Here is a 19,265-nt window from a genome sequence, read left to right as displayed (position 1 = left end):
GTTAAGTGTTCTTCAATTTAAAATCTTTTACTTTCATACTTCATAATTTATTAAGGTCTTGAGCAATGACTATTGAATAGTGCCTTAAGATTATAAAAGCAAAACCTCTTGAGAAAAAGCTATTTTTGTTAAGGAAAAATAATATCTTATATAGCACCTTAAACATATAATTAATGGTTGATTGGGGCAAAAAGAATTGTAGTGTTCAGTAAGCAGTTTCAGAGCACACATAAATTTCAGTATAATCATGTACTAATGTGGAAATCACTGCTGGTTATCACTTAGAAGTGTGTTATTATATATTATTTCCTCATTGGACCCTGGAATTTTAGCTTTATGTTTCTATTTGATTGTTGGGCACCCATTTCTGTCCCCATCTAGTAACTGTCTGTATGTAACTTGTAGTCACTGATTAATTCCTATACGGTGGAGAAAAGCCTTTGGGTGGTAGGGAGTAGGATTTGGGGATAGGAATAGATTCAATGACAGGGATAGTAGCTTTCCCTGTGCCAGCTTGTACAAGGAGCCACATGGGGTTTGGGGAGAGCTGTGAGGAATTCACTGTGACACTTCTGTAGCTCTGGGATATAAGGAGAATTCATAGCCAGAAGTCAAATCTAACTTGCTGGCTCAGCACCTGTGGGTTTTTGGGAGGTGGGGAACATAGCATCAGGTAAGTGCCAATGATTAAATAAGTAAGTAAATAAAAGTAAAGGGAAGGTCCTAAAACAGGCTTTGTCCCCTTTATGTTTAGAGCATTTGTTCCTGGGAAGTGAGAATTACATACGACATACTGTTTTTAAGTCACAAAGTTTCACTTAGATGTAATTTAAAGTAGATAAATGATAATAATTGATAGAATATATATGATAATTTATTCTGGTCTGAGCCAAAATGTGTTTTTTATTACCAGTCAAATTTTTCAGTGACACTATTTCCTATGACGATGATGATGTATTTTAAAATAAAAAGAGTAAAAGTAGCTTACCTTAACTCAGAATCAAATCAGCTACAGTTAAACGAGCCATTTTATCAAGTTCTAAGTATGTATTAAATGAACTTGTTGAATGTATGCATTTACCACACAGTTTTTGAACACTTACAAAGTGGTCATCACTGTTTTTAGGAGCTGAGGATGTATGCTGGTAAACCAGACAGGGACCCTCCCTGCAGAGAGATGACATCCTAATGAGACTTTTCAGTCAGAGGCATCAGGATGTATAAAGACACTGAGGCCTGAACAAGCTTGTGCTTGGGCAATACAGTTAGTGAGCAAGGGGAGAATGGAAGGAAATGAGTGAGAAAGCAAGGCAGAGAGGCTAGGAAGGGAATTCGGATTTTATTCTAAGTGTCATGGGAAGGTAGTGTAGGGTTTTGAGCGGGAAAGTTATGTGATCTAAATTATATTTAAAAAATCACTCTGTGGTGTGGAGAAAGAGCAGTACAGAGTTAAAATGGAAACAGGGACACCAGATGTTGCAGTGATTTAGGTGAGATGATGATGACTTGGACCAGGGTGTTAAAAGTGGAAGTGATGAGGTAAGGCCAGACTGAGGATAATTTTTTGGAAGTAGATCTGGTAGCACTTGCTGATACAGGATGTAAGAGAAATCATGGGCGATTAGGAGTTTGGCCTAAACAGTTTAGGGAATGGATATTCTTGCCAAATTAATTCTAAACTTCACCTCTTAAGTGAGAAATGATTATATCAACATTATCTTAAGTACGTGAAATTAAAAGTCATCACAGAAGCTGTTTTTTTTTTTTTAATAGGCGGAGTATGTCCAGCTTGTTACTGAACTTCGAATGACAAGAGCCATTCAACCTCAGATCAATGCCTTTTTACAGGGCTTTCATATGTTCATTCCACCTTCCCTCATACAACTGTTTGATGAATTTGAGTTGGTAAGGAAGAACGTCAGCTCCTTTGTCGTTACACAGTAGTACAAAATTCCAGATGATGTAATTCAGAAATAGTTTTGGAATACTATGATGAATGGGATAATGTGTAAGATTTATGGTTTAGTGTTCATGTTTAGAAACTTGTTGCAACACTTGTGTTTGTTCCTCTTTTAAACTTAGTCACCAGGTTAGCAGTTCCTTAACGCGAAAGGGAGTGCAGTGGTGACAAACAAAAGTGGAGTGTTACTTCTGAAGCACTGTACATGGGAGATGCTGAAAGCCAGTCTTCCAAAAGCAAAATTTCCATTATTTCTGAATTTTTTATTTGGCTATCTGTGGTAAAGAGGATATTGATACAAACTTCTTGGACTTTTGAAAAGAAGAATTGATTAATAGGGTTTTCCTTGTTGTATTTGGGTCATCTTTTCCAGCTTCTTATTTCATCACATACATAATTTTATAATCTTTCATTTCAGACCTCTGTGGAGTCCACTGTTTTGCTGGGCTCCGGTCCCTAATGAATATTTTGTTATACTTCGTTAATTTGCCTGCCTTTTACTGTGATCTGGTGGGATTTCTAGTTTTATATAATCTATGTTTGCATTTTCCCTTATTTCCTTTTTCTCTTTTATTTTTGGTAATAATTTTTTTAAACCCTATGAGTTTCTAACTCCTTAATAAAACACAGTAGTATTTTAAATACAGTATAGTTTTTATTTTTTAATTTAAAATTTTTATTTTTTATTTTATTTTAATTGTCGTTCAAGTATAGTTTTCTGTCTTTTACTCCCATCCCAGCTCACCCTCCCCAGTCCTCCCAACCTCCCTCCCATTTCCACCCCCACCATTGTTATTTTCCATGTGTCCTTTATACTTGTTCCTGCAAACCCTTCCCCTTTTCCCTTGAAGTTCTCTCCCCTCTCTGCTCTGGTCACTGTTAGCCTGTTCTCTATTTCAGTGTCTTTGGTTATATTTTGCTTGTTTGTTTTGTTGTTTAGGTTCCTGTTAAAGGTGAGATCGTATGGTGTTTGTCTTTTACCACCTGGCTTATTTCACTTAGCTTATTGCTTTCCAGTTCCATCCATGCTGTTGCAAAGGGTAGGAGCTCCTTCTTTCTTTCTGCTACATAGAATTCCATTGTGTAAAAGTACCACAGTTTTTTGATCCATTCATTTACTGATGGGCACCTAGGTTGCTTCCAATACTTGGCTATTGTAAATTGTGCTGCTATGAATATTGGGGTGCATAGGTGCTTTTGGATTGGTGTTTCAGGGTTCTTAGGATATAGTCCCAGCAGTGGAATTGCTGGGTTAAAAGGCAGATCCATTTTGAGTTTTCTTAGAAAGTTCTAAACTGTTTTCCATAGTGGTTGTACCAGTCTGCAATCCCACCAACAGTGCCCCAGGGGTCCCCTTGTCTCCACAACCTCTCCAACACTTGTTGTTTGTGCTGTGTTTATGATGGCCATTCTGACTGGTGTGAAGTGGTATCTCATTGTGGTTTTAATTTGCATCTCTCTGATAGCTAGCGATATTGAATATCTTTTCATGTGTTTCTGGATCCTCTGTGTATCCTCCTTGGAGAAGTATCTGTTCAGGTCCTTTGCCCATTTTTTAATTGGGTTATTTGTCTTCTTAGAGAGGAGTCATGTCAAAGGCATTTTTGTATACCAACAATGAAACAGCAGAAGCAGAAATCAAGAAAAAAATCCCATTTGATATAGCAAAAAGAAAAATAAAATACCTAGGAATAAACATAACCAAGGAGGTAAAAGACCTGTATGCAAAAAAACTACACAACACTGAAGAAAGAAATCCAGGAAGACACAAACAAATGGAAACGTATACCGTGTTCATGGATTGGAAGAATTAACATCATCAAAATGTCCATACTACCCAAAGCAATTTACACATTCAGTTCAATACCTATTAAGGTACCAATGGCATATTTCACAGACATAGAACAAACACTTCAAAAATTTATATGGAACCATAAATGACCCCCGAATATTGCTGCAATTTTGAGAAAGAAGAGCAAAGTAGGAGGGATCACAATACCTGATACCAAACTGTATAACAAGGTCACTGTAATCAAAACAGCCTGGTACTGGCATAAAAACAGGCACATGGACAGTGGAACAGAACAGAGAGCCCAGAAATAAACCCAAGTTTCTATGGTGAATTAATATTTGACAAATGGGGCAGCAACATAAAATGGAGTACAAATAGCCTCTTCAACAAATGGTGTTGGGAGAACTGGACAGCTATGTGCAAAACAAAAGAAACTCGAGCACCAACTTAAACCATACACAAAAATAAACTCAAGGTGGATAAAAGATTTAAATATAAGTCGTGACACCATTAAAGTCCTAGAAGATAACATAGGCAGGAAAATCTCAGATATTTCATGCTGCAACATTTTTACTGATATGTCCCCTAGAGTAAGTAAGGGACATGAAGGAAAAAATAAACAAATGGGATCTCACCAAAATAAAAAGCTTCTGCACAGCTAAAGAAAACAGTATTAAAATAAAAAGAACCAACTGTATGGGAAAACTTATTTGCCAATGATACCTCAGACAAGGGTTTGCTCTCCAAAATAAATATAGTTTTTAAAAAGTATAATTTAGAATAGTAAAGTTTGGATTAATAGAAAGTATCCTTTGGTTTTTTATTCTGTTTCATAAAATTAGTTTTACCCTATGCCTTTCATTTTAATATATGAAGAAGTACAATGGTGTGTACATTTACTTTCACACATATACCAGTTTTTTCATTTTGTTACTTAACAGTGTATCTTAGTATAGTAGTGGACGGAATTTGCTCTTTGATTTAGTGGTCCCTTATGACTTAGTTTCATTAAATACTAGTTTTGAGTTTTTTGGTTCTGTTTTTAGGTTTAGGATTAATGGTTTTGTTTAACATAGACTTGTCTGGTTTTTGCATAACCGTAAAAATTATTTTTAACATTTAAAATGGAGGAGTACTTATGAACTGTTAAACAGAAAATTCATTACTTTATTTCTTGGACCTGTGGAGTAAAAAACCAATAGTAACATAAATAGTTAACAAAAACTTTGCCTCATAATTTACTGACACTGGTAAGTCTTGTGAAACTTACTGAATTACAATATACATAGAGAAGTACATGCATCATAAATGTATAGTTTGATGAATTTTCACAAGCTGCCTACACCCATGAAATGAGCATCTAAATCAAGAAACTGAAATTCTAGCACCCCAGATGTCCCTCATATGTCCCCTTTCACTTACTATTCCCAGTCATGGCTAGCCACTCTCCTAACTTACAATATCATAGATTAGGTTGCCTGTTTTTGAATTTAATATAAATGAAATAATCACCTTGAATATATCTGACTTCTTCAGCTCAGCGTTTTGTTTGTGAGAATCATAAGTGTTGTTGCATGCAGTATAATTTGTTCATTTTCATTGCTGTATGGTGGTTCGTTGTGTCAGTGTACTTTTTGTCGTTTTTACTCCTGATGAACATTTGGTAGGTACCTTTTAGTTTTGGGCTATTTGAAATAGTGCTGCTATAAACATTCTAGTACAGTCTTTGGGGGAAATAAGAATGCATTCTGTCAGTTATATATCTTGGAGTAGAATTGCTGGCAGATAGGGTGTACATTTATTCTCTTAGTGTACAACTGGCCAGTAGTTTTCTGAAGTGGTGTGTCAGCTTACACTCTCACCAACAGATGTGAGAGCTCTGGGTGTTCCCATTCTTCATAAGCATTTAGTAATTTCTTTTTTTCATTTTAACCATTCTCATAGATCAGTAGTGGTATTTCGTCATGATTTTAATTTGCATTTCCCTTATGATTAATGAAGTTGAGTGTATTTGATATGTTTTATTAGCCATTTGTGTTCTCTGATTTTGAAGTGCTTGTTCAAGTAATTTGTTTGTTTTTTTATTGTGTTCTCTGTTTTTGTTGTGGTGGTTGTTACTGATTTGTAGGATTCAATAGGGGTCTTTGTTAGATATACATATTGCGAATATCTTTTACTGTAGTGTTCTGGGGAATAAAATTTTTCAGTCTTAACACAGTTCAGTTTATTTATTTATTTGTAATGGATGTAGCTTTTTATGTCCTGTTTAAGAAACTGTTTCTTATTCCAAGGTCATGAAGGTATTTTTCGTTTTCTTCTAAAAGCTTTATTTCTTTGTCTTTCACATTTATTAGAAGTTAGGTCCGGACTCCTAGTGTGTCTTAGACTCTAGCTTTAAAACTAAGTTGAGCTGATTCAGAGGGTAGGATTGTTTGGGAAGAGAAGTGTTAAATAGGATAATAAAGATCTTTCATCCTCTTCATAAAAAGTTATAACATGATATTCATGAAATAGTTCAAGTTTCTTGAGAATAAAGCCTCAGTCATTTTTATTCATAATTATTAACAGTGAGAGCATCTTAATATTATTAAAAGCTTACTCTAGCTTAGAAGGGAAGAAGATTAAACTCAGATTGTAAGAAACATGTAAAATTCATTCTTATTCCCTTTTGACAGGTCTGTATCAGGGTCCAGCTACAAAACAGAATTCTCCAGATGGTTCAAATAAAGACATTTTGACACAGAAATTATTACAGAGGTGAGGGCAGTGTTGAGAATATACAAGATTTGGTGAGGCATCCAGAGACTAGTAACAGTGGAAAGGCTTTATCACCTCTGGCACCGAAGAGACAAGTGGAGGAATTACTGTGAGGAGCCCTGTGATGAGGGGACATGACTGCTGAAGAGATGTGCTAAAGCAGGGAGGGAGCAGAAAATACTCTCACCTCCAGACTTTTGCCTGTTCTCAGTGGGGAAACCCAACCTCAAGCCAGCAGACAAGAGAGCTAGTTTGCCAGCATCAGCTCCCAAGGAACAGAGCAGTGCAAAGAAAAATGGAGAATGTATTTGTGGGTGGTAAATGGACCCTAACCAGCATGCCTTATCTAGTAAAATTATTTTATGTAGTAGTAGCATGGCAAGAACCAAAATACTAGCAGTTCTCAAACTTTTTGGTCTTAGGACCCCCCTACAACAAAAGCCTTTTTGTTTATGTGAGTTATATTAATTGATATTTGCTGTATTTGAAATTAAAATACAAGTATAAAATACTATATTGATTCAAATAAACAATTCATTACCTTTTAACATAAATAACATTTTAAAAATGAAAACTGCATTTTTCCAGAATGAAATAAAAATAATGGAACAGTGGCATTGTTTTACATTTTTGCAAGTTTCTTTAATGTCTAGCTTAATGAAAGACAATTGGGAACTTATATTTGCTTTTGCACATTATCTGTTGTGATATCTTTTTGGTTGAACTATATGGAGAAAATCCAGCCTTAGATAAATTGGAAAAGAGATACCTTGCAGACTGCTCGATCAGGTCTCAGCAACACCCAAGAGTTTTCAGACACCACCTGATGTTAACCTTCAAAGTACACTCTATACTAGTCTGATACAGATCGTGAGTAGTTGCTGTAGGGAACCTGATTTTGAACCATGTTATATTTGTCTCTATAGTAACAAATCCTGATATTCCAGCTTGTCAGTGTTTTAGTGAAGTGCAAGCTAGTTATTGCCTCAACTGACTGTGAGAAATGGACTGGTTTAGAGATGTGGACAAGCTCTTTTGCAAGTTTTCTTTTCTTTTGGAAAACATAGTGCTAAATACTGTTGCCATTCTTAATTTAATTTTTTAGTTATCTGATTGCTATTTTGTTTATTTGATGATCTTCCTGGGAAAAAGGTGGCTGCTAAATGTTATTAGGGAAATTTTGGGGGGTTTTCTCACCTTGGGAAACGTAGACATTAGAGGATCTAAATTATTCCAGAATGGTTCTTCAAAGGCCTGAATGTGTGTGTTTTTTAAATATAATTATTTTCATTATATTACTTTCTTTTTCCTAATGATTAGGGTTACTTGATGATCCTTTCCTTTGCTTAACCCAGGATTTATTTGGGTCTGTGTTGTCACTCTCCTGTTGAGAGTATGGTCCCTTTATACAATTTACCAAGTTCATAAAATAAAAATAAACAAAGATAATATTCATAAAATTATTGTACATGTAGACTGTTGTTGCATAAATGTTTATATATAAAAAAAGTATTGTCTTATATTGTAATTAAATTGTATCAATGTAGACACACCTCCACATCTTACAGTGTTTGAGATTATCATTACCAAGGATTCTCTCCCATGTATAATAGTACTTGTTACTGATGACTTGCAGAAACTGTCACAAAAATAAATCAGTTTTACATGGAATTAGTTTCTAATTAAGGCACATTTACTCTTTAAATGTAATAGTTTATTTTTTTCCCCAAAGATGATTAATGAAATATTTTTCTGTTTCCCCAAAGGAGCTACTGCTTTCTGGCATGCCAGAAATTGATGTGAATGATTGGATAAAAAATACAGAATACACAAGTGGCTATGAAAGAGAAGATCCAGTTATTCAGGTAAAATTTCTCTAGAGCTTAGAATGAAGTTAAGTTTTGCCATTTAATTTTGTAAGCTTTTCAGCACTATTGGATGAAAACTTACATTAATTAACAAAGTTTTTCCCTAAATTCTTCTCATGGGAATTGCCTATGAAAGCTTTGTATGAAATCATTTTTGATAAATGAGTTTCTTAGAATAAAATATGCTTTATGAATGCTGCATATTTCTCTGGTATTAAGTCTATGATTGCTCTGAAATATGAGCTAAGTCTTTTTTGTTGTTGTTAGTGGTTCTGGGAAGTTGTAGAAGATATTACTCCAGAGGAGAGAGTTCTTCTCTTGCAGTTTGTTACTGGCAGGTAAGAAGTGTTTTTATGATAATATGAAAAGAATTTAATGTATTCCATTCCTAGTGGCTTAGAGATAAACAACCAAAATGAATTATTACTCTGAATTGTCAGTTTCTTCCCTCCCTTTCTACTTTTTTTTAATCCTTATCCAAGGATATGCTTATTGATTTTTAGAGAGAGGGAGGGAGAAAGAGGTAGAGAAACATCGATGTGAGAGAGAAACATTGATCAGGTGCTTACCGTATGCACCCCACCAGTGACTGAATCCATCACCTAGGCATGTGCCCTGACCGGAAATTGAACCTGGGACCTTTTGGTGTATGGGATGAAGCTCCAACCAACTGAGCCACACAGGTCAGGGCCCCACTTTTTTGATACTAAGCAAAGATTTATTTAGGCATTTAAAATAAAACATAATGCTAAATAAATGCTTATTTAATGTATGAAAAAAATAAACTGTTGCAACTCGGGTTATTAGCCTATATACTGTATTTTATAATTTGGTAATCTTTCTGAAGGTTGGTCAATGGTAGTAGCCAAATTTTTAATATTGCTAGATGACAACACACACACACACAACATGCCAAGAAATACCTAGAGAATTGAGTAATAAAAATAATTAAAAATTGTATTTTCTGTGTAGGAAGGTTAGACAATTCCAATTTTAAAAATCACTGAAAATAATCACTATTAAAATTTTGGTTATTCTTCCAGAATGCTTCTCATATATATACAGTTTTACATTTTTTTTAAAATCCTCACCCAAAGATATGTTCATTGATTTTTAGAGAAAGAGGGGGGAGAGATAGAGAAAGAGATATTGGACTGGCCTAAAAGTCCATATGCTTTTTTCCATAAAATAGAAGACATATTTTTCATTTTCACCAGTAACTTCATTGATGTGGATATTTTGAGTATGTTGGCTGTCTCCTGCTTGGTATAGTGTTGATTGTTCTTAGTTAATGTCTCAGTTTGATCACTATCAACTTCAACTGGTCATCCTGACCATGGAGCATCATCCAGTGAGAAGTCTCCAGCACAAAATTTTGCAAACCACTTTTGACACGTTTGATCAGTCACAACACCTTCTCCATACACTGCACAAATCTTTTTTTTTTGCATTTCAGTTGCGTTTTTACCCTTCTTGAAAAAATAAAGCATAATGTGCCGGAAATGTTGCTTATTTTCTTCCATTTTCAATATTAAGATAGCTATACAAAAATTTATCAATTTTGATAAGTTTTTTAAAAAATGCACACTGATATGACAGCTGTCACAATACAATCTAATGAAATTATTTCAAATGAAGTTTAAGACAACTGAATGCTACTAGACACATCTTACGGAAAAAAACTAAGGAACTTTTTGCCTGACTCAATAGGGGGAGAGAGAGAGAGACAGAGAGAGAGAGAGAGAGAGAGGAGGGAGAGAGGGAGAGGGGGGAGAGAGGGAGGGGGGGAGAGAGGGGGGGAGAGAGAGAGGGGGGAGAGAGAGGGGGGAGAGAGAGAGAGAGAGACATATGAGAGAGAGAGAGAGAGACATATGAGAGCGAAATATAATTCGTTTGCCTCCTGTACCTGGCTTGAGTATCAGACCTGTAAGCTTTTGGTTCAGGGGACGATGCTCCAACCCACTGAACTACCCAGCCAAGACTAAATTTTTACTTTTTAAAAACATTATCCCTGTTTTATAACTTGAATTTTGCAATATATCATTAAAACTTATTCCATTTATAGATCTAATGTTTTAAAAGGCTACCAGCTCTTCAATTTATGACTTTCTTTCACTGATGTTGGTCTTTATGCTAAGTTTTCCTATTTATGAATAATGCTGAAGAAATAAGGAATTTTTGTGCTACATACCAGTCAGGTCAATATTCTACATTATTTACATAGGCTAAATTCATAGAAGAGAAATCTTTGGATACAAAATTATATATATTTTTTACAGCCTTAACACATATTGCTCATTTACCCCTCAGAAAGATATTGGTATTCACATCAGCAGGGAATGAGAGGGCCTATTCCTTTTATTCTGTCAATGCAAGATATAATCATTTTTATTTTCATATAACTTTTTATTTATATAAATTTTTGAGTGGTTTGAATTGCCCGTCTTTGTTTTCTGTTTATTATTCTGCTGTCATTTAAAAAAAATCAGTTTAAAATGTTTTTTTTAAGTACAGGGACATATATAAAGAACTTTTTCCCAATTTATCACTTGCCTTTTAACTTCATTAAGTTACAGTTTCATGTAATTTAAATTATAAATTTAATTCATAAAATTTATAAAATACAAGTCCTAAATGATGTTGCAAGTTGATTATATTTTCCTTTATGGTGTTTATAAATCTTTTCCTGTATTCAAGATTTTATAGATATGTTTACCTACATTTTTTTTCTGTAACTTTTTACAGGGTCTGTTTTTACATTCCAATTTTAAACTGACTGGACTTACTTTGGTTTATTGTCTGAGGTAGTGCTCTTTCATTATTCTTCTAGTGGTTTATACCTAAACACCATCTAGTGCATTGTATTTCCCCACCCTTTACCCTGTGATTTAGTTAGTGTGAGTCTTTAAAATGCAGGGGAAAAATTATTCATGTTCTTTGGTACCAGAAATGTCTGTAAAATTGCTACTCTTGTAGAATCAAAAATCACTTGGCTTAGTAACACACAGTGCCACTCTTGTGTCAGTACTGTAGTCATTGTTAACAGTGCTGAAAAACACGCTGCTGCTTCTTTGACTGGTTAGGACGTATAGAGTGTGAATCCATTTAAACTGAGGTGGAAGGATGTGGGTACAGAGTATGAGCCAAGGAATCTGAGGGGAAGCAACGCAACTGAGCTTTCGCTCATGTTGAGGAACCTACCTTTCAGTACTTACTGTACATTGAGTCCTTGTTTTGAATTCAAACAGTAGTCTTAAGTTCTTTAAAACCTTAACTTTCCTTCTACATGAGACCTCCCAGCAGTCATTACTCCAGGTATAGCGTTTGCCATTCTAAACCTAAAGTGTGTGTTTTTCTTTTCTTTAGCAGTTTTTGGAAAACTCTGGTTATCCATTGGTTTAAATTTAGATACTGAAATTTCTTTCTCCATGTATTAGTATAAGTTAGTGCAGTCTTACTAAAAAGTTAAATGTGTTCAATTATAGAATAAGTATAAAAATAATTTCTAAATATTTTTATGGTAGTGACAATATTTTCGTGGTCTATAAGACTGTCTTAAATGTGTTACTCTTTTGTTTCATATTCCCTTAAGAATAATGAAAGTTTTACTTGATTTTATCTATAGATTCAAACCTCTTTGGATGGAAAATTCTTGAAAAAATGTTACATTGTTGCTGATATGTTCTATGTAATTAGGCTACGGTGGCTGCTGGTTGTGTCTGTACTGAAGATGTATGGACTTTTTTTTGTCATTATTTCCTCAACAGTACAGTATAACTTTATTTAGCATTTACATTGTATTAGGTGTTATGAGCAATCTAGAGATTCAAAGTATATGGGAAGATGTGTGTAGTTTATATACAAATACTACATCAATTTAAATAAGGGACTTGGGCATTAGTGGATTTTGGTAACATCAGGGGATACAGGAACCAATCCCTTGCAGATATCAAGGGACAATTGTACGTTATTTAAAAAGAAGTTTTTTTATTGTTGTTCAAGTACAGTTTTCCCAATTTTTCCCCCATTACTCTCCCCTGCCCTACCCACCCCCCACCTCCCATATGCTATCCTCTGCCACCGCCCCTCACCCCCCTCCTTGTCTTTGTCCATGGGTCCTTTATACATGTCTGTTGACTGGACCCTTCCACTTCTTTCCCCCAGTATCCCCCTTACCCCTCCCCTCTGGTTACTATCAATTTGTTCTTTATTTCCATGTCTCTGGTTCTATTTTGCTTGCTTCTTTGTTTTGTCGATTAGGTTCCACTTATAGGTGAGATCACATAGTATTTGTTTTTCACTGCCTGGCTTACTTCACTTAGCATAATGCTCTCCGGTTCCATCCATGCTGTCACAAAGGGTAGGAGCTCCTTCCTTCTTTCCGCTGCACAGTATTCAATCGTGTAAATGTACCACAGTTTTTTTATCCACTCTGATGGGCACTTAAGCTGTTTCTAGCATTTGGCTATTGTAAATGGTTCTACTATGAACTTGGGGGTGCATAGGTTCTTTTGAATTGGTGTTTCAGGATTCTTAGGGTATAATCCCAGCAGTGTAATTGCCAGGTCAAAAGGCAGTTCCATTTTTAGTTTTTTGAGGAAATTCTATACTGTTTTCCACAGTGGCTGCACCAGTCTGCCTTCCCACCAACAGTGTAGTTGTGTATTATTTTTATCAACTGTAATTTTACCTTGTATAACCCAGGTTTCATAATATTCAGCCAGACTATTTTTCTCATACATGGTTAAGTTTGATGAGCTATGGTCTTAGCATAAGGATCATGGATTATTCAAGTATGGAGCCCAGTCATATTTGTAGTTTAGAAAAGGAGGAGTATGGTTTCAGGGACAGTTTGTGAATGTCAGTTTACAGAATAATTTCAATTCAGATATTAAAATTGGGAAATCTTTTTTTTAAGCTTTTCAAAATTTAGCTATATGAAGACATTAGACTGATTATCCTGATATTGAAATACTTTGTTATAATTTGTGTAAGAAGCAGTGTCAAGGCCCATCGTCTCAGCCTGTCCTGATAAAGTGGTGCCCTTGTTTTTAAATGCTGCCTCTATAAGCAATTGAGAACACCTTGGTTTTTTTGTCCTTTTTCATTTTGGGGTGCCTTTGTGATTTTTTTAGGCAAAGGTTAATATGCATAGATTAACTAGTGTAGAATTTTATTTCAATTTACATATTCAGATCTTTAGATATTATTTTGCCCTAAGTAGGGATTGCTCATGCATTAGCATTTTATTAGTAAGATTCAGACATACCTTCAGTATTCACTTAGACTCTAAGGTAAGCTTGGGCATTTAGTCAAGAAAACATTTAATAGCAACCAAACTGTTTCCCAGCTAGAAGAGAAAACTGCCTGCCATCTTTAGAGATTCATTTATAGTAGATTGCTGTGTTTGTTCCTGTGAATGTATACATATCCGTGATTTCAAGTAGAAAGTTTTGGTTCATTTTCAACAACTTTTATAGTATGAACTGTAAAATACATAACATTTACCTTTGGAAACAGTTCTGTGACAGTAAGTGCATTTACATTGTGCAGCCATCACCACCATCCAACTCCCAAACGTTGTTATCTTCCTCAGTTGAAACAGTCCCCATTAAACACTAGCTGTCCATCCCTTCTCCTGCAGCCCCTGCCTACCACCATTCTTCTGTCTCTCTCTATGAATTTGACTAGGAACTTCATGTAAGTGGAATTATTTGTCATTTTCTGATGGGCTTACTTCACTTATCATGATGTTCTCAAGGTTCATGCATATTGTTGCAAATGCCAGAATTGTCTTCCTTTTAAAGGCTAAATAGTATTCCATTGTGTGCATACACCACCTTTTGCTTATCTCTCCATCCATGGATGGTCACTTGGGTTGCTTCCACCTTTTTGCTGTTGTGAGTGGTGCTGTGATGAACATGGATGTTCACATATCTCTTTGATTCTCTGCTTTTAGTTCTTTGGGACATACACTATAATTCTGTGTTCCGTTTGTTTGAGAGACTGCCAGGTGGTTTTCCACAGTGGCTGTACCACTTTACATCCTGACCAACAATGCACATGAGTTCCACTTTCTGTATTTCCTTTCTATTGTTGTTTTCTTTCTTTTTTGGGGAGATGATTGGTGGATTTTTGTCTTTTGTTTTATTAATAGTAATCCTAATGTGCCTGAAGTGGTTATCTCATTGTGGTTTTGATTTGCATTTCCCTATGACAAATGATTTGATTTAGCATCTTTTCATCTTTATAGACCATTGTGTATCTTTTTTTGAGAAGTATCTATTCAAGTCCTTTCCCTAGTTTTTATTGTATTTTGTTGTTGTTGTTTGAGCTGGAATTCTGTATATTTTTGGATATCAATTCCTTATGATTTAGGATTTGAAAATATTTTTACCCATTTTGTGTGTTACTTTTTCCCTCTGTTCCTGGTATCCTTTGGTGTATAAGTTTTTAATTTTGATGAAGTCCAGTTTATCTATTCTGTCTTTTGTGCTTTTGGTGTCATATGCAAGAAATCATTGCTAAATCCAGTGTCATGAAGCTTTTCCCTTATATCAGGGGTGTCAAACTCATTTTCATCGGTGGCCACATCAGCCTTGAGGTTGCCTTCAAAGGGCTGAATGTAATTTTAGGACTGTGTAAATGTAACTACTCCTTAACTAGGGGCAAGGAGCTTGGCACTGCCACTGGGTAGAAACAAGGTACCAGGCTGGATACAACAAGGTGGAGGGTCGGATCGGCCTGCAGGCCTTGTGTTTGCCACCTGTGCCCTATATCTTCTTAAAAGAATTTTGTATTTATGTCTCTGAAGTGTAGGTCTTTGATTTATTTTGAGTTAATTTTTGTAAATGGTGTTATTAGGTAAGGTCCACGTTTATTTATTTATTTTTTTGTGGTGGATATCGAGTTTTCCCACTGCAGTTCATTGAAAGACTGACTTTCCCCCATTAAATGTGCTTATTAGCATACTCCTTGAAAATCATTTGACCATATATGTGAGTTTATTTTTGGTTTCTCTGTTCTGTTCCATTGGTCTATATGTCTTTATGCCAGTACCAGTTTTTTTTTTTTAAAGGATGTCTTTTTTTTTTTTTTTAAGATTTTATTTATTTTTTAGAGAGGGAAGGGAGGGGGAAAGAGAGAGAGAGAGAGAAACATCAATGTGTGGTTGCTGGGGGTCATGGCCTGCAACCCAGATATGTACCCTGACTGGGAATCGAACCTGCAACACTCTGGTTCGCAGCCTGCGCTCAATCCACTGAGCTACACCAGCCAGGGCTAGTACCACAGTTTTGATCATTGTAGCTTTGTAGTTTAAGTTTTGAAATCAGAAACTATGAGCCCTACGAGCTTGTTCTTTTTCATGATTGGTCTGGTTATTCAGATTTCAGTGGTTTTTTTAAAATGAACTGAATTATGCTTTGTACTATGAATCATGTTGGAAGACAGTTTTACTATTAAGAGAGTCTACTGCTTTTGAGGATGCCTTTAATACCTGTATGTTAAATGTTTACCATCATTCTAATTTATCCAAAAAGCACTACAGCATCTCATTTTAAAAACAAAAAAAATGTATTCCAGGATCAGTTTGTTTAATCATGATGGATATGCAGAGGCTAATTTGAAATACTAATTTTTTTCAAATTGAAACAGTAGAATTTCAGAAGTTATAATTACATCTTTCACAGCCATGTACCCAAGACTAAATTTCCTAGTGGTGTTTATGTATTTATTGTGTTGGCCTTTCTGTGGTTTCATTATGTTGAGTAACATTTAAAAAAATTTATATTGATATTGTGAATCTCAGGGAAGAGAAATGCAAAGAATTTTCTAGTTTTTTCAATGTGAAAAACAAAACAAAATCCCTTTGACTCTAGATACTTTTCAAACAGGGAAATTATTTGGGTTACATGTAAAGGCCTTTGTTGCCTTAATCAAGCAAACATTCATTTATTCAGCAAATATTTAATGAATGTCTATTAGATGCTAGTTGTTTTGCTAACCCCAGGGATGCAAATACAAATATAACATACTTGGGCCCACAAATCTGTCCCAGTTTAGAAGGGAGAGACACGAAATCATTGCATATTCAGTATGGTGAATGCAATAGTAGAGCCATGTTCTGTGGCCAATTGAAAGCATAGTATAGCTTATAGAGATGTGGAGGGGTATAGCTTATAGAAAGCTCCATGAAGCTTGGTAACTGGCCCCAGGGTGACTTTTAATAATGAGTTAGAGTGTGTTGTAGATTCAAAAATGTTATTTTGTCAGTGATCTAGAGTTGAATACATTCTTACCCTAACTTATAATTTAAAATACATCTATGACAAAGATTTACCTCTCTTGATTACAACTTACTAAGACATGAACTGTTAGTTCCAGGGTCCCACATGGTGGATTTGCTAATATCATGGGTGGAAGTGGATTGCAAAATTTTACAATCGCTGCTGTTCCATATACTTCAAATCTTCTACCGACTTCAAGCACATGGTATGTTAATTTTTTTTATTTAAATGCATTTTAAATTTTGATTAATTTTGAATGATCAAAAGTCTAACGATTATATTGGTGCAAGGAGAGGAAAATGTCAACAGTGATCGCTGTCAGTATTTTAGAATCACTGATGAATAAACAGCTGCATAGTTCCTTGCTTCCCCCTGTTTTGGTAGGGAATATGTTTGAGGAAACTACCTATAGTTTAATTGAATGTAGCTCAACTGTCACTAAAGTTAAATTGTTATAGTATCACTGAGTTACACCATTATTTCAAACTAAATCACTCTTATATATTTTTGGCCAAAAGGAACTTACTTTCTTTTACTGCATTTGCATGCTAAAGGAAACTGCAGTGCAGCAGAATTTTAGTTTTTGTTCTTTTTAAATACTACTTCAGGGTTTTCCCATTTGAATGCAAATTTGAATGGATGACTTTATGTTAATTTTTGAAGTTGTCACTGCTAGACAAAACAATTAGAAATTTCATAGATTTCCTATTTAATGGTGGTGTATTTTTCTTTTAAAGCATCAACATGCTCAAGTTACCTGAATACCCAAGTAAAGAAATACTCAAGGACAGACTTCTGGTGGCACTGCATTGTGGCAGCTATGGTTACACAATGGCGTAACGAAGTCTGGAAAGCTCATCTGACTACTGACAATTCAGAGTGGCAGGGGTAATTTAGGGAACTGTCAGCGGAAAAGCAGCCTAAATGCAGCCGTAGGCAGGGCTGATGTTTAAAATTCATAAAGGATCAGGTTTTGTCCTCCCCCCTTTTCCCTTGTATGTTTTCTCAGTTGGTGATACAATTAGAAAATCACAGTAGTGTTCGTTTTTAAAAATGCTAATTGAAAGTTGTAGAAACTGCCCTTACTGATATTTCTTTAATCTTATCCAAGATTGTGTTAGGGCAAAATTTTATTTTACATTCCACCTCTGCTATGTTACTACTGTCTTGTTGAAAGGATGTTTTCTCTTTATTTTCATGTATATTAAAATATATTAGGACTTCCAAACTGGTATGTTCTTTTGCATGTAAAGTGCTGTTTATATTTTGGAACACTATTGAATAGAATGGATTGATTTAGATTGTGTATAAAGCTACAAAATATGTATTTTCCCATATTGAATCTATATTGCAATGATGTTTTTTAGCTTTTTATTTTTTAATATATAATGTAAAGTTTAAACTAATGTGACTAACACAGCTGATGAAATGATATCTAATTTATATATTAAAGCTTATACTATGAATTATTTGCTTCCTTCATGTTCAGTTTTCCATATATATTACAGTCTCAAAGTTTTTCTTATGCCTTAATTTATATTTTAGGTAAAAGTAAAATGTATTTTATCATATTTTTATTTTATCTGTGAGTTTTGATGACACATTTAAAGAAGTAATCTGATGTGCAGATTACAATTTAAATATGTAATTTTTTCTTAAATTGCTTTTTATGATTAAGAGGTTGAGTTCCAGTAACATATGCCTAAAACTGAGCATTAATTTTTAAATTTAGGGTGATCTAATCAGTTTTTATTTTGAAAAGACTCACTTGGGTAGTTCAAGCATACCTTTTAGGTGGGAAGTAGGAATATGCACATATTTGGAAATACCAAAGGAGGAATTTGTAATGTTAAGGACCTTGCATGGGTGGGGGGGGGCGGGGCAGGGACTAGAAGTAGACTATCTAATGGCATATCCGTGCTTTATTTTTTCACTTGAGCAGCCAGTAAGTTTGTCACTGACAAATACAGACAATGTATACATCAGTGCAGACAAATATATACTGTATATATGTATATAGATATATATATATTGAAAGCTTTGCTAAGTTATAAAGCTTCTCTGATATGTGTTTTTTTGGTCTTATTATTATTGTGGGTTTTTTTTATATTACAAAGATATCTCCTTAATCCCTTCACTTTTTTCATTCTGCCCCACAACCTCCCTCCCCTCTGACAGCTGTCAGTCTGTTCTCTCTCTGTGAGTCTGTTTCTGTTTTGTTTGTTAGTTTATTGTGTTCATTAGGGATTAAGGGAAAAAAAGTTCTTAGATACAGACAACAGCATGGTGATTTCCAGAGAGAAAGGCAGGTGGGGAGAGGTAAAAGATAGTATGGGGTATAAATGCTGATGAAAGGAGATTTGACTGGGGGTTGATGTATTATAAAATTATATACCTGAAACCTATAGAATTTTATTAACCAATCTCACTCCAATAAATTCAATTAAAAATAAATAAAAAAAGAAAAAAGAAAACATCTCAACAGATTACATTTAAAAAGTGGGAATTCTTTAAAAATTATTTTTAGCTCTAAAATTAAGAGTGGTATGTTTTATTTATAGTAAATGAAACTAATAATTTTTAAATTTTGGTTTTCAAAA

General features: G+C 34.7%; 1 protein-coding gene across 4 annotated transcripts in view; it reads left to right on the top strand.

Moving 5' to 3' along the window:
* The window catches only part of HACE1 (HECT domain and ankyrin repeat containing E3 ubiquitin protein ligase 1), a 91,032-nt gene extending 72,518 nt beyond the window's left edge, over nucleotides 1–18,514 (top strand). For all 4 annotated transcript variants that reach the window (XM_045843398.1, XM_045843397.1, XM_045843399.1 and 1 more), the window contains 5 exons: nucleotides 1,774–1,905; nucleotides 8,276–8,374; nucleotides 8,645–8,715; nucleotides 16,757–16,870; nucleotides 17,403–18,514. In XM_045843398.1, the coding sequence (XP_045699354.1) occupies nucleotides 1,774–1,905; nucleotides 8,276–8,374; nucleotides 8,645–8,715; nucleotides 16,757–16,870; nucleotides 17,403–17,505 (519 nt within the window). In that variant the 3' untranslated portion in view covers nucleotides 17,506–18,514. The remainder of the gene's footprint in view (nucleotides 1–1,773; nucleotides 1,906–8,275; nucleotides 8,375–8,644; nucleotides 8,716–16,756; nucleotides 16,871–17,402) is intronic.
* The last annotated feature ends 751 nt before the right edge of the window (nucleotides 18,515–19,265 follow it).

This window comes from Phyllostomus hastatus, unplaced genomic scaffold (genome assembly GCF_019186645.2).
Source record: "Phyllostomus hastatus isolate PE091 unplaced genomic scaffold, TTU_PhHast_1.1 phas_contig_40, whole genome shotgun sequence".
Classification (NCBI taxonomy): domain Eukaryota; kingdom Metazoa; phylum Chordata; class Mammalia; order Chiroptera; family Phyllostomidae; genus Phyllostomus; species Phyllostomus hastatus.
The sequence above is the reverse complement of the archived record's forward strand: the minus strand, read 5'-3'. Positions and strand labels throughout refer to the sequence as shown.